General features: G+C 40.6%; 1 protein-coding gene across 1 annotated transcript in view; it reads right to left on the reverse strand.

Annotated features, from left to right (window-relative positions):
* Window positions 1-13,356, reverse strand: part of FHOD3 (formin homology 2 domain containing 3) — a 396,352-nt gene that overhangs the window by 180,216 nt on the left and 202,780 nt on the right. Inside the window, exon 6 of the mRNA XM_029921560.1 lies at window positions 5,496-5,590. Within this exon, the coding sequence (XP_029777420.1) occupies window positions 5,496-5,590 (95 nt within the window). The remainder of the gene's footprint in view (window positions 1-5,495; window positions 5,591-13,356) is intronic.

Raw genomic sequence — 13,356 nt, forward strand, 5'->3', positions numbered from 1 at the left:
GATCCCTGACAACATACTCCAAAGTATTTCTGGATGAAAGTCTCATAAGCACTTAGAGGAGAGAGAGACAAAGAGAGACAGACCTGGGACCAGCAGTGTCCAAGTAAGCAGGTTCCGGCAAGCTGAGCCCATCTCCTTCTTTAGACAGGAGTTTGGCAGAGTTGAAAGAGATATTGACTTATAACACCAGACACTTGTGTGCAGATACAATGCTTGTGTTCGACTTATTCCTCACTATTATTATCCACATTCTATAGATGAAAATATAATCCACCCAAAGAATCACACAAGTGTATTTGGTCTCAGAGCGCCACACTTAACAGCAGATGTGGCATATGTTGACTTTGGCCTTGGTACTCAATAAAGAAATGAGGCTGGATGATCAGAGTTCAGTGCTTTCCCATTAACTGCACCAAAATGGTTTGAAAAGGACTTTCAGTGTCAATTTGCAAGCCACACTGGCTTCTGCATTCCTTGCCTGTATCGATATTTTGGGTAATGATGGAGAAGCTTTCCTCATTAAATTTATGTCAAATAGCACTAGGACTAACAGTTAACATGATGAATGGCTTGAAGCAAAATGCAAGATCACCTTAAACTAATCTTTTTAAAAATGTTTTATTTATTTCTGAGAGACCCAGAGAGATAGCACAAGCAGGGGAGGGTCAGAGAGAGAGGGAGATACAGAATCCGCAGACAGGCTCCAGGCTCTGAGTTAGCTGTCGGCACAGAGCCTGATGTTGGGCTAGAACCCATGAACCATGAGATCATGACCTGAGCCAAAGTTGGACGCTTAACTGACTGAGCCATCCAGGTGCCCCAAGATCACATTAAAACTGGAACTCTGACCAATACCAATGGGAAAAACATGCAAATCCCTGCATTTAGGTGTAAGTCAATCACAGAGAGGCAGAATGGAAGAAACTGGCAAATATGGATGAATAAAAAACAAAAACAAAACCTGGGAAGCTTGGTGCATTCTCAGTCTGATTTGAGCCAGCACCCAGGGCTGTGGCTGAAAAGCCTAATCAGTCCAGAGTGGGATTTGTGGAAGGAGGATGCTATACCCAGTATGATGAGGGACTGCAAATTATGTCTCCAAGGACTACCTGTGGCAACAATCAAGCTTAGCTTGGACAGGATGACATGCTGAGTGCCTTTAAATACTCCAAGAGCTTTCAAGAGGAGGGGAGATTGTGCTGCCAGAAAGCAGGGCATGGTGTTTGTTCAACACAAGAGGCAGCCTGGAGAACCCACAAGGAGATGGGGTTTGTTTAGCATCAGGTAGGTGGATACGGGTCTCAGGAAGGAAGGCCCCCTACCAATTCCAGGCCTAACAACAGCCTTTCCTCTGCCTTTAGAAGGATCAGGAATGTGGCTGGTGACATCTTTAACAAGACTTTGCCATCTCTTCAAGGCCATGATTCTATTTTATATTATGTGACCCAAAAAGAGCTTCAGGTCTCACTTACATGTGGGCACCCGAATGGATCAGAGGACATGCCAAGGACTTGAGACCAAAGGGTGCACTCAACCTTCCTGCTCTTCCTGGAGCAAATGGCACCGTGGAGGCACTGGCTTAACTGTCCTTGCAGACACGGCCTCCACCTCCAAATCAGCATGTCAAAGCTCTCCTGCCAACGCAACTCAGGGTCCAACTTCTCTGTTCCTGCCAGAGGCAATGCCAGACTCTGAGCTGCTCTGATTCATAGCTGTGACCCTATCTTTGATTCCTTCTTCTCCTTATCCATATCCAGAAACCCAACCCTACGAGGCTATTCCTCAAGACATCTCCATATCTCCATTTTTCTGCTTCCCCTGCAACTTGCGATCAGGTGTCACCACCTCACCGCTCTGCTACTGTGCAAGAATGCCTACCTCCAAACAAGCACAAAAGAAGTCCAGAGGTCTGTGATCCGCAACCTGGGGTGCAGCCAAAAAGAATTAGATGCTATAGGTGAGGGGACAGTAAAAGAGAGAGAGAGCAGGCTGAGCCAAGGTGGATAGTGATCCAGAGAGGGAAGATTCCATGCCTGGAGAACCCACAGGAGTTGGGGGACCCTGGGCCTCCCCCATAGGCCAGAGGAGATTTATATAGAGAGACAGACTTCCTGTGTTAGAGCGAATGAAGGCCATGCTTTTCAGCATAGGCTGAATCATTTCACCCCAATTTATTAGACTTCCAGGTGGATGAAGGGAAAAAAAGTTCCTACTGTGTGAGAAGTCAGGATATGGGCATCTGCTTCCTACCTCTGACTGCGGACTTTAAAGATGGGCTTTTGTAAATAAAATGAAACACTGTATTGAAAACACTTTTTTCTTTCTTTTTAAAAAAGCAATTATTTGGCTGCAAACGCATCATTTTCTCCTCTGGCTAGGAGTCTCAAATATCTGCAAATATGCATTGCATAATGACCCTCTGGCAGGCTGCGAGATCATATCTTGTTGCCTTTCATGGAAGGAAAATGAACAATTATGAAAACAGAATGACAAGGTTTCTCTAACCCAAGATTTCATGTATCGACTCTGTGCCTGTTTAAGGCAAAAACAATGCAATCTCAAGGTAAACCTTTTAGGTTCCGAGAAATCGAACTCTTAATCAAAAGAAAACCCTAGGACCTCAGGCTTTCCAGATTTCTTAATTTGAACTTGGAAAACCTACGTGTAAGGAGAGGACAGAGGCTTCCTTCTCAAAACCTAAGGGGTTCGGCCTGTGCACCCATCCTGCTTCCAGATCCCTTACTATCGAGACATGGGGGTGAGGGGGGACGTCAGGGGCCTCTGTGACTGGTTTTGCAAATAAGAGGAGACCTCATTAGAGCTACACTGAAAATCAATCTGCTGGCTGCTGTCACCACTGACTTTGAGTCACCAGCCTGGAACCAAACACACCCTGCAGAACAGAGCGAGTCCTATATCTGACATCACAGTGGGTGGACCTGGGCAGGTCACCCATGGTCCCATTTCTCACAGCACTGTAAGCTCCAAGGCTCAGGCTGACCATTGGCTCTATTTTCTTGTCGTCACAGTGACCGGCTCCGTGTTGAGCACAGGAACTGGAGACTACTATGGACCCTCCTTTGGAAAATCAAAGATAACCCAGCACTGCTCCAGTACTGATGCCCCATGTGGCTGGGGAGGGGAACACCCCATCTTGGACAGGGGCATTGGGGCCACAAACACTACGTGTGCTGGACAGAGAAAGGAGGCTGGAGAAGAATAATTCCTACAAACTCATTCTCGAAGACTTTTGATTTTAGGATTTCTCTGTGTTACACAGAAATGCAATAAGGAGGTTCCTTTTTGTTTGCTTTTCTTCAAAGAATGAGTCCAAAGAAAAATCAACAGGATGGTGTTGCAACACCAGGGACTCAGCCCTCCTCCCATCTACTGAGCGGAGAAATGATAGCTGTGGGGCCTGTTTCCTCCTTCTCTTCTCCTCTTTTTCTTTTCCTCCCCTGGGGTCTCTCCTTTCAAGTTTCTCCATCTCTCTGCCTTCCCTCTGTGCCTTTCCCTCTGTCTCCTTGCTTCCTTCCTCCCGACCCACCACCCAGACCTTGCCCTTGCTCTATGACATTCTTGCTGATAAGCTAAAAGATTGTCACCTTTCCTACTCTAAATATGTTAGGTTTTATTTCCTTTTAGAAATAGGGCTGGCTATTAGTGTTTTATCATGACTATAGTAAAGCTACACAGATTTCTTTATTTGTCTATAACATGTACCAAAAGTCCATTGCTATTGCAGAATCTCTTCCCATCACCCTAGACTGTGGGGTCCTTAAGACCATCCAGAGAGCCTTGGGAAGGGAGCAGCTTCCAAATGAACATGAAGCTTGAGGAGGGGCCCCAGCATAAGGAAAAAACAGAAAACACCGAAACAGGATATAAGATATAAATCTTCCCTTGGTCTGGCTAAATCATTCACAATCACACCAGAATTTCATTCAGCATGTAAAGTCACATACAACAGTTTGTAAATGGAGTCATTTCCATTTTCCATAGAAAAATCCCCAAAAACTAGAGGGGAGGGAGGGGGAGATTGAGAGAGAGAAAAGATTTTCAATCTTCTGAGAGAAATCATGGCTATTTCTACTATGAAATGGGGGTGGGGGGAAACGACCATCAATAATAGGAGGAAAAGGAAAATTGAGAGGGAGATTTAAGGGTCAACCAAGGATCTGGGATGCAGGGAGTTCAGCGGATCAGTGCCACCACAGAGAAAAGGCCCTTCCCATGACACAGGGCACCGTCACCAGGTTGAGAGTCTGTAAGGATGGTAAACCTCAAATGGAATGTCTTCTTGACACAAAGTCAAATCAGGGCTGTGAGTGTCCCAGAGTCTTTGGGAAGTGGGAAGCAGGAAACAGGAGAGAGTTCTGGCCAAGAGGTAAGACACCACCATGAACTCGTTGCTAGCACACATCAGCCTTCATAGGCTCCCCAAAGTGGGAGGTGGCAGTGAGGACAGGGATGGGGAGCAATTAGGGCTCACCACATGCTCTCCAGAGACCCCCAGAACATTATGTTGATTCTGTGACTTGTGTAAGTCAGGTTCAGGTCCCCCAGGCAGGCCCTCAGATGCCCCTCTGCCTGACCTTGTTGCCCACTGCAGTCAATTTCATCCTCTCCATGCAGCCCCACCCCACCCTCACCCCAAAAGCTGACCACACTCCAGCCTTGGTTCACTCACTCCTACTCAGGACAGGATCCCGTCTTCCTCCTCAATCCCCCCTCCTAATGGCCTTCACCTGAGGATGCAGAGAAGCGCATGCCAGAGCCTTGCCCAGCATCCGGTACACCTCAAGTGCGGGGGTAGGTCTGCCTCCTTGGCGGGGCGCTCCCAAGGTGTGGGGCTCACAGCCAAGTCATGGGTGGATCGAGTCATCACACGCCAAGATCCATGGGGGAAATTAGAAGATTCTTCCAACTAAGCACTCTTTTCTCAACTACAAAATGGGGATGACGTTTATGTATCTCATCACGGTCTCATGTGGATTAAAGGAGACAATGCTTACAAAATACCCACTATGGCGCCTGGGGCCTGGTCAATCTTTACTAGATAGATGTTAAGTTACTTTTATAACTAATGGTAAAGTTGAAAGGTGGTCTCAAATTCGTTCAACTTCATTTAAGAAGATGCACATACATTTGCACAACACACAAATGTGTCTTTATGTAACTGAACATCAGTGAACATGAAATGGAATGGATAAGATTGATAGCATATCTACGGTACAGTTTTTAAATTAAGCATTAAAAACTAGGGGTGCCAAAAGCATCTGATTAAACCTTAAAAGAAAAAAACAAAATGCATTAAAAATTCATAAGCCTTTTGCAATATGAATGGATTTTAAAATCTGTAAACTAGTCACCCTCACTTATCCTGTTACAAGGCTGGAACCTTTTTCTTTCTGCAAAACCATCTCAGAGAGAACAAAAAGAAAGGTATCTGATTATGCAAACCGAATAAAAGCTCAGCGATAACCTTCTCTTACCTTTGACCCAATGAGAGTGTACAGCCACTGAATGGTTTCATTGTGGTTTATTACTCCATTCATCCCGTCCACATATAACATAATCTGGCCCAAAGCTACAGGAGAGGAGAGAAAAAGGAGGAGATGTTACGGTTTTATATGTATATGTAGTCTTCAGTGATCATAACGTCAGGTGAGATTTTCATATTTTAAGTACACAGTGTGTTATGAACCAAATCTGAAGAGATTTCCTGAGCTCTGGAATTCGCTCAGTCTCCTCTCAGAGAGAAAGTGTTGACCACGGCAGAGGAAGGGAAGGCTATTCCTGGTGTCTGGAAGATGCAATTAAGGTACCAAATCCAGTGATTCTGGTTTCTGTGGGTCTTGATGTATAAATGCATGTTTTTATGTTTCTATATCTGTGAGCCATCCCAGCTGGGGCCACCGGATTGGCGGGACGGTGTCTGGACTGAGGCCTCCCACGGGGGCCAAGGAGCAAAATCGGGTTTTTTAAAAGCAACCTGGCAGGTCTCAGATGCTATGAACCATCTGGAACTAATATAATTTTAATCCTGAAAGTAAGAGATAAATACGTATTTTATTACTTCCAATTCCTTTAAAAGACTATTCAGATTCTTTGAAATGTTGGAAGGCATGAAAAAAATAATTTTTCAGATACCAAGTCCCAAATGCTTATTTAAGGAAAAGACAGTCACCGCACATTATCATTATTCACCAGAAAGAAAACACAGGCCATATTACTACCTTTTAAAAAACAATTATTCACTCTAATTATTCAGTTCCCTTAATACTGAAATCACTTGGATTCTAGATAATGAACAAACAAGTTACATACACGACATAAATAGGCTTCCTTCAATCACGTGTGACCTGCTAAATCTTCTTTCACCCATCATTAATTGGCACAGGATTGACATTTTTAAGCAACACTTGTTTTCCTGGTCACAGTAGGACATCTCAATTTAGAGAATTGGAAAATACAGAAGAGTGAAGTGAAAAAAACCAATAATGCCATAATTTAAGGCTAACCACTTTTAATGTACGGATATATCTTCTTTTATTCATTAAGCATGTGCTCATATACATGTTTATATGTAGGTTGTAGGAAAATGGTGCTGAATGAAAACAGTAAAACATAAAATAGGGAGTATACACTAATTCCAAACATAGAAATATATGTGTGATGTTAAAAAAAATATTTATATTCCTGGCAAACAGAAGGTCAAATAATATCACATAAACATTGTGAGAAAAAGGATGCTCCTAAATATGCAAAAACTCAAACTTTCAAAAAACTGAATATGTGCTTGACACAATAAACACTACCTTTTTTAAAATAGCAGATTAATATTCTATTTAATGGTGCAACACTGGAGATATTCCTATTAAAATCCAGAAAATTAAAAGATGGTGTCTACTAAGCCCCATGAATATTTAGCCCTATTACAGAATTTCAGGCAAATTTAAAAGGCATGAAAATTAATGAGGAGTAGGATGGTTGGAAATGAATACATAATGTCTTTCTTTGCAAGAAATATAGACCCAATTAAAAATTCATCTACAGAATTTACAAGGAAGAGATCACAATTACAACCACTTTATCATCTTCATGAGAAAGGTGTATGTAACATATAAAGAAAATCAAAGTTTAATGTAAAAATAATAGGTAAGTGGCCATATGATAGCAAGTATGATAAAGGTTTAGATGATTTTCTATATAAACAATTCATACAAATTGATAAGAAAATGCTAAATACCAATAGAAAAAAGTCGAAAGCATTTCCTAAGAGAGACAACAAGCCGGTTTATAATAAACAAACCAATTTGTCCATCATCACTATAATAAAAGAATTAAAAATATAATGAGGTAGCGTTTCCTGTTAAATCAGCAGACGTATTTTTTAAAATAAATAATTAGGTATCAAATGCCTGAGAGGTTCAACAAGGAACTTCACGCATTACAGGTGGCAAGGCAAACTGGTACAAATCCTGTCGTAAGGCTACTTAGTGCTGTAATTGCTTTAAAAATAATTTCCATTTATTTAATGCCAACGGTGTGCCAATGTCTGAGGGAGCACTTTAAGTGTTACTTCCATTTCATAGAGGGGAGAAAGCCCAAGGCTCTAAAAAATGCAGGAACGTTCTCTAAAAACCCATTGATATGGGTCAGAAGATGGGTCAGTCAGTTAAGTGTTAAGCGACTAACTTTGGCTCAGGTCATGATCTCATGGCTGGGGGGTTTGAGCCCCCTGTTGGCACTGTGCTGACAGCTCAGAGCCTGGAGCCTGCTTTGGATTCTGTGTCTCTCTCTCTGACCCTCTCCCACTCGTGCTCTGTCTCACTCTCTCCCTCAAAAATAAACAAGCACTAAACACACACACACACACACACACACACACACACACACACACACTCACACACTCTATCTCTCAAAATCACCACTGACACCAACTGGTGGAGCCCACGTCCAGCCAGGGTAGGCGGGCTCCTTACGTCAGTACTGGGAGCTGAAAGTCCTCCCTGAGCTCTTCCTGGACAAGGTGATTTCAGGAATCTGTCCTAAGGAAAAAATCCTCAGTTAAAGAAAAAAAGTGATACAGCACTGAAGGCAGTCACTGAAGGGTCACCTATGTTAAGATATTAACTAAGACCTGGGGCACTTGGGTGGCTCAGTCAGTTGAGCATCCCACCTCCTGATTTCAGCTCAGGTCATGATTTCATGGTTGTTGAGATCGAGCCCTGCACTGAGCTCTGTGCTGAGCGGGGAGCCTGCCTGGTGTTCTCCCTCCCTCCCTCTCTCTCTTTCTGCCCCTCCTTTGCACGCTCTCTCTCTTTCTCTCAAACAATATTAAAATAAAATAAAATATTAACTATGACCTAAATATCTACCATAGTTCTAGAACTCAGCTTTAGCAAATGACTGCATATGCTGTGTCCTAACCCATAAAATGTTTCTGATAAAATAATTAAAAAGGGGGGTGCCTGGGTGGCTCAGTCGCTTAAGCATCTGGCTTCTGGCTTCAGCTCAGGTCATGATCTCATGGTTTGTGGGTTCAAGCTCCGTGTCGGGCTCTAGAACTAGCTCATAGCCTGGAGCCTGCTTCGGATTCTGTGTCTCCCTCTCTCTCTGACCCTCTCCTGCTCATGCTCTCTCTGTCTCTCAAAAATAAATAAAAAACATTAAATAAAAAAATTAAAAAGGAAAAAATTATAAACATGACATAATTCAATAAAACAGTCAAATATTCATGGATAGAAGGAAAGGAAAATCCATATAATATTAAACTTATGATTAGGTATATGTTCTTTGGATATGTTTTTTTTGCCTTTTGTTTTTGTATTTCCCATTATGGACATCTATTACATCTGTAATAGAAAAGTAAATAAATATACAAAAAAGGAACAAAATGTTATTGTTTAACAGAAAATGTTGCGTTTTTCTTAGTTTTTAGACTTTTTTTCCCAGCTCATCCCACTCAATGTACTCCTCCCTCCTTCAGAAAAGTACAGCCCACACTTCAGGAAATAGCGCTGAGAATTCAATACATTCTACCCCATTTTCCCCCTTTCCTCCTTTCTTTCCTCCTCTCCTACCCAAAACAAACTGGCAAATCTCCAGGGAAGGGAAGTGTGCACCACTGTTCTCTTCCCATTGTACTTCCACTGTTGAAGGAAATCCATGGAAAGATTTTAACACCTTCTTCTAAGTTAGCCTAAAGGCACAAGAGAGGCAAACTACCCTCCAGCCTTTGGAGGGATGCATCCCTAAAGAGGGCCCTGTCTCTGACTCTGAAAAGCTAGGACTGAAGGTCTTCACCTTAACAGCTCAGGGCCACCTCCTGTGCTGTAGGAAACCCAAAAGGCCAGGACCCTACTACAAAAGAAGAGCACAAAAGGAGATTTAAAAGCCAATTTGAATTTTCATAAGTTTTTTATGATCGACTCCCCTCCAAGATTCTATTGTTATTAACAAATCACACGGAGACAACTCACCAGAAAGTTCATGTCTAATGCCATTCAAGTTTCTGATCACACTGATTTGTCATATTTTGACCAAAAGATTTCCCACTAGAACTTTTGTATCCCAGCCCTACTGTGGAAGCACTCCTTTCTGTAAAATCCACTGCAGACACAAGAGGGCGCTAAGTGGATTGAAGTGGGTTCACACGGCGCTGATTCAATCTCAAAAACCCACCAACCTGAATGTGGGCAGATGAATAGAACTCACACAGAAAGAAAAAGTAGATGGCCTGGGTCACGGGAGCCATGCAAATCAGTCATGTGCATTTTCAAAAGAATGAGGAAGATGAGGATATCAGAACGGAGGGGTGGGTCAAAGCCCAGGTCTGAAAACAGACTGCTCAGGGCATTTGTTGTTCTGCCACTGATGGAATTTAGGAGACTCATACTTACGAGTATTTGTGCTTCAGCTTCTCCATCTCCAAAGTGAGATAGTAAATACTGTAGTCTCTATTTTGCAGGAATGTTGTAGGAATTGAGTTAGAACAATGCCCGACTCAGAGTAAATGTTCAATAAATGTTAGTCCTGTAAGTTACCTCACTGAAGTCAATTATCCACTGAACAGAAGTGCACACTGAAAGAATCTCAAAGACATAAAATAGGGGAGGAGACCTTCTGCCTACTACTAAGCCATGAAAGTTTCCTCCTGTTTTCTCTAAAGATTTTATAGTTTGGGGGTGCCTAGGAGGCTCTGTTCGTTGAGCATCTGACTTTGGATTTTGGCTCAGGTGATAATCCCAGGGTGGTGGAATCAAGCCCCGCATGCTGAGCGTGGAGAGTACTTAAGATTCTCTCTCTCCCTCTGCCCCCTCCCCTGCTCACACTCTCTTTCTCAAAATAAAAAAATAAATAGATGTCTGTTAATGACTAAGCTATTTGAATACACATGCATACACTTATACATATATACAACTGCTCTCCAAATTTATACAAAATAATTTTTTTACATTGCAGTTTTACTTAGATATATGATCCATTTTGAGATAACCTTTGTGTAAATTGTGAGGTTTAGACTGAGATTCATTTTTTTCCCCACACAGATGTCCAAAGAATCCAGCACCATTTTTTTGAAGAGACTATTCTGTTTTTATTAATTGCTTTCACAAATTTGCAAGAAAAAAGAAAAAAATCAATTGGCTATGTTTGTGTGTGTCTATTTCTAGACTCTCTCTCTTCCATTCATCTATCCCTTTGCCAAAAGCACACTATGTTGACTACAATAGCTTTATAGTACCTTTTATAATCAGGTAATATGATTTCTATGGTTTTACTCCTTTTCAAAATTCTTTTGGCTATTTCACTCCTTTTCAAAATTCTTTTGGCTACTCCTGTCCTTTGGCCTTTTCATATAAATTTTAGAAACAGCTTGTCTAAATTTACATAAAATCTTTCTAGAAGTATTAGAAATGCATCATTAACCTTTGAGAACTGATGTTTTTACTACGTTGAATCTTCTAATCCACAAACTGTCTATTAATTCAAATCATTTGATTGCTTTCATTGGTGCTTTGTACTTTATAACTACAGGTTCTGTATATGACTTTTTGCTAAATTTTAAGATTTTCACATTTTTTGGAGCTACTGGAAATTATAGTTTCAAAACACTTCCATTCTCAACTCTTTATTACTCTCACATAGAAATAAACTTTATTTTTGTGTGTTGACCTTATGTCCTGTAACTTTGTTACATATATTAATTCTAAGAGTTTTTAGGCTTTGTTCTTGTAGATTCCTTCAGACTTTCTACTTAGACAATAATGCTGTCTGTGACCAAAAACAATTTAATTCCTTCCTTCCCAATGTATGTCTTCCTCACTCCCCAGCTCCCACTTTGCCTGACTGTACTGGTTAAGATTTTTAGTACAATGTTGAATAGGAGTGATAAAAATAGACACCCTTGCCTTGCTCTCAATAATTTGAGGAATGCCTTTAGTCTTTCCCAATTATGACATCAGCTGCAGTATTTTTTTTTTACATTGTCCTTATCAAGGCAAAAAAGTTCCCTCAAATTTCTAGTTTACTCAAGTTTTTTTTTTAAATAAGTGAATGCTAAATTTTGTCAAATGCTTTTTATACTTTAATACGTGATTTTTCTGCACACAATTAATGTGGTAGGCTGCACAGAGTGAACTTCAAATATTGAACCATCCTTGCATTCCCTCCTGGCCATGGTGCATTATTCTTTTTATATATTGTTGCATTTACTAAAATTTGCTGAAGATTTTTGCTTCTTGGCTCATATGAAATACTGGTTTATAGTATCCTATCTTTGTCTCATTTCCTATCATGGTAATTCTGGTCTGATAAAAATGAACCATTTAGGGAAGCATCCCCTCCTACTTTCTGGAAGAGGCTGGATAATATTAGTTTTATTTTGTCTTTAAATGTTTATATTAACCAGGAAACTAGTTGGGCCTGGAGATTCCTTTTTATGATTAGTAACTGCAAATTAAATTTCTTTAGCAGTCATTGTTTGTAACAGTAAAAATAGGGTTAACTGGGTTACCCATTTTATCTTGTGTGAGTTTTCATAGTGTGTGATTTTTAAGGAATTGGCCCATTTCATCTAAGGTATTAATTTTATGTGCTTAGAACAGTTTATAATTCTATTACTCATTCAACATCTACGGGTCTATCATGATATAATGTCTTCAATCCAGATGTTGGAAAATATTGTCTTTTCCCCCCTATTGTCATTATTGTCATTTTTCTTTTCAAAAAAGTCTATTTTTGCTTCACTTTTTTTCTTCTTCTTGTTTTCAACTTTGCTATTTTCTACTCTTTATTATTTCCTTCCTTCTACTTGCTCCAGTTTCCTTTTTTTCCATCTGTTTTCTTCAAGTTTACTTATTTTGAAACACACACACACACACACACACACACACACACACACAGAGAGACAGAGAGAGAGGTAGAAGTAGAGAGAGAATCCTAAGAAAGAATCTGACAATGCAGAGACGGATATGGGGCTCAAACTCACGAACTAGGAGATCATGACCTGAGTGAGATAAAGAGTGGAACTCTTAACAGACTGAGCCACCCGGGCATCCCTTTACTCTGGTTTCTTAAAGTGAATGTTTGCATTCCTATTTCTAATATAAGCATGTGATCCTAAAAATTTCCCTCCATGCGTTATTTTAACTGCATTTCACAATTTCTGCTATTTTGTTTTCAATTTGTTCAAAGTATTTTCTAATTTCCATTGAGAAGTTATCTTCAACATAGAAATTATTTAGAAGTATGTTGTTTCATTTCTAAGCATACAGAAACATATCTGTTACCTTTGTTATCAAAAAGTTCAATTCAGTAAACCTAACCAAGGATGTAAAAGACCTATATGATGAAAATTATAGAAAACTTATGAAAGAGATTGAAGAAGACACCAAGAAATGGAAAAACATTCCCATTCATGAATCAGAAGAATAAACATTGTGAAAATGTCATTACTACCCAAAGCAGTCTACACATTCAATGCAATCCCCATCAAAATTGCACCTACATTCTTCTCAAAGCTAGAACAAACTATCCTCAAATTCATATGGAACCACAAAAGACCCCGAATAGCCAAAGTTATATTGAAGAAGAAAACCAAAACGGGAGGCATCACAATCCCAGACTTTAGCCTCTACTACAAAGCTGTCATCATCAAGACAGTATGGTATTGGCACAAAAACAGGCACATAGACTAATGGAATAGAATAGAGAATCCAGAGCTGGGCCCACAAATGTACGGTTAATTAATTTTTGACAAAGCAGGAAAGAGTATCCGATGGAAAAAAGACTGCCTCTTTAGCAGGTGGTGCTGGGAAAACTGGACAGCAACATGCAGAAGAATGAAAC

The sequence above is a fragment of the Suricata suricatta genome, chromosome 14 (assembly GCF_006229205.1).
Source record: "Suricata suricatta isolate VVHF042 chromosome 14, meerkat_22Aug2017_6uvM2_HiC, whole genome shotgun sequence".
NCBI lineage: Eukaryota > Metazoa > Chordata > Mammalia > Carnivora > Herpestidae > Suricata > Suricata suricatta.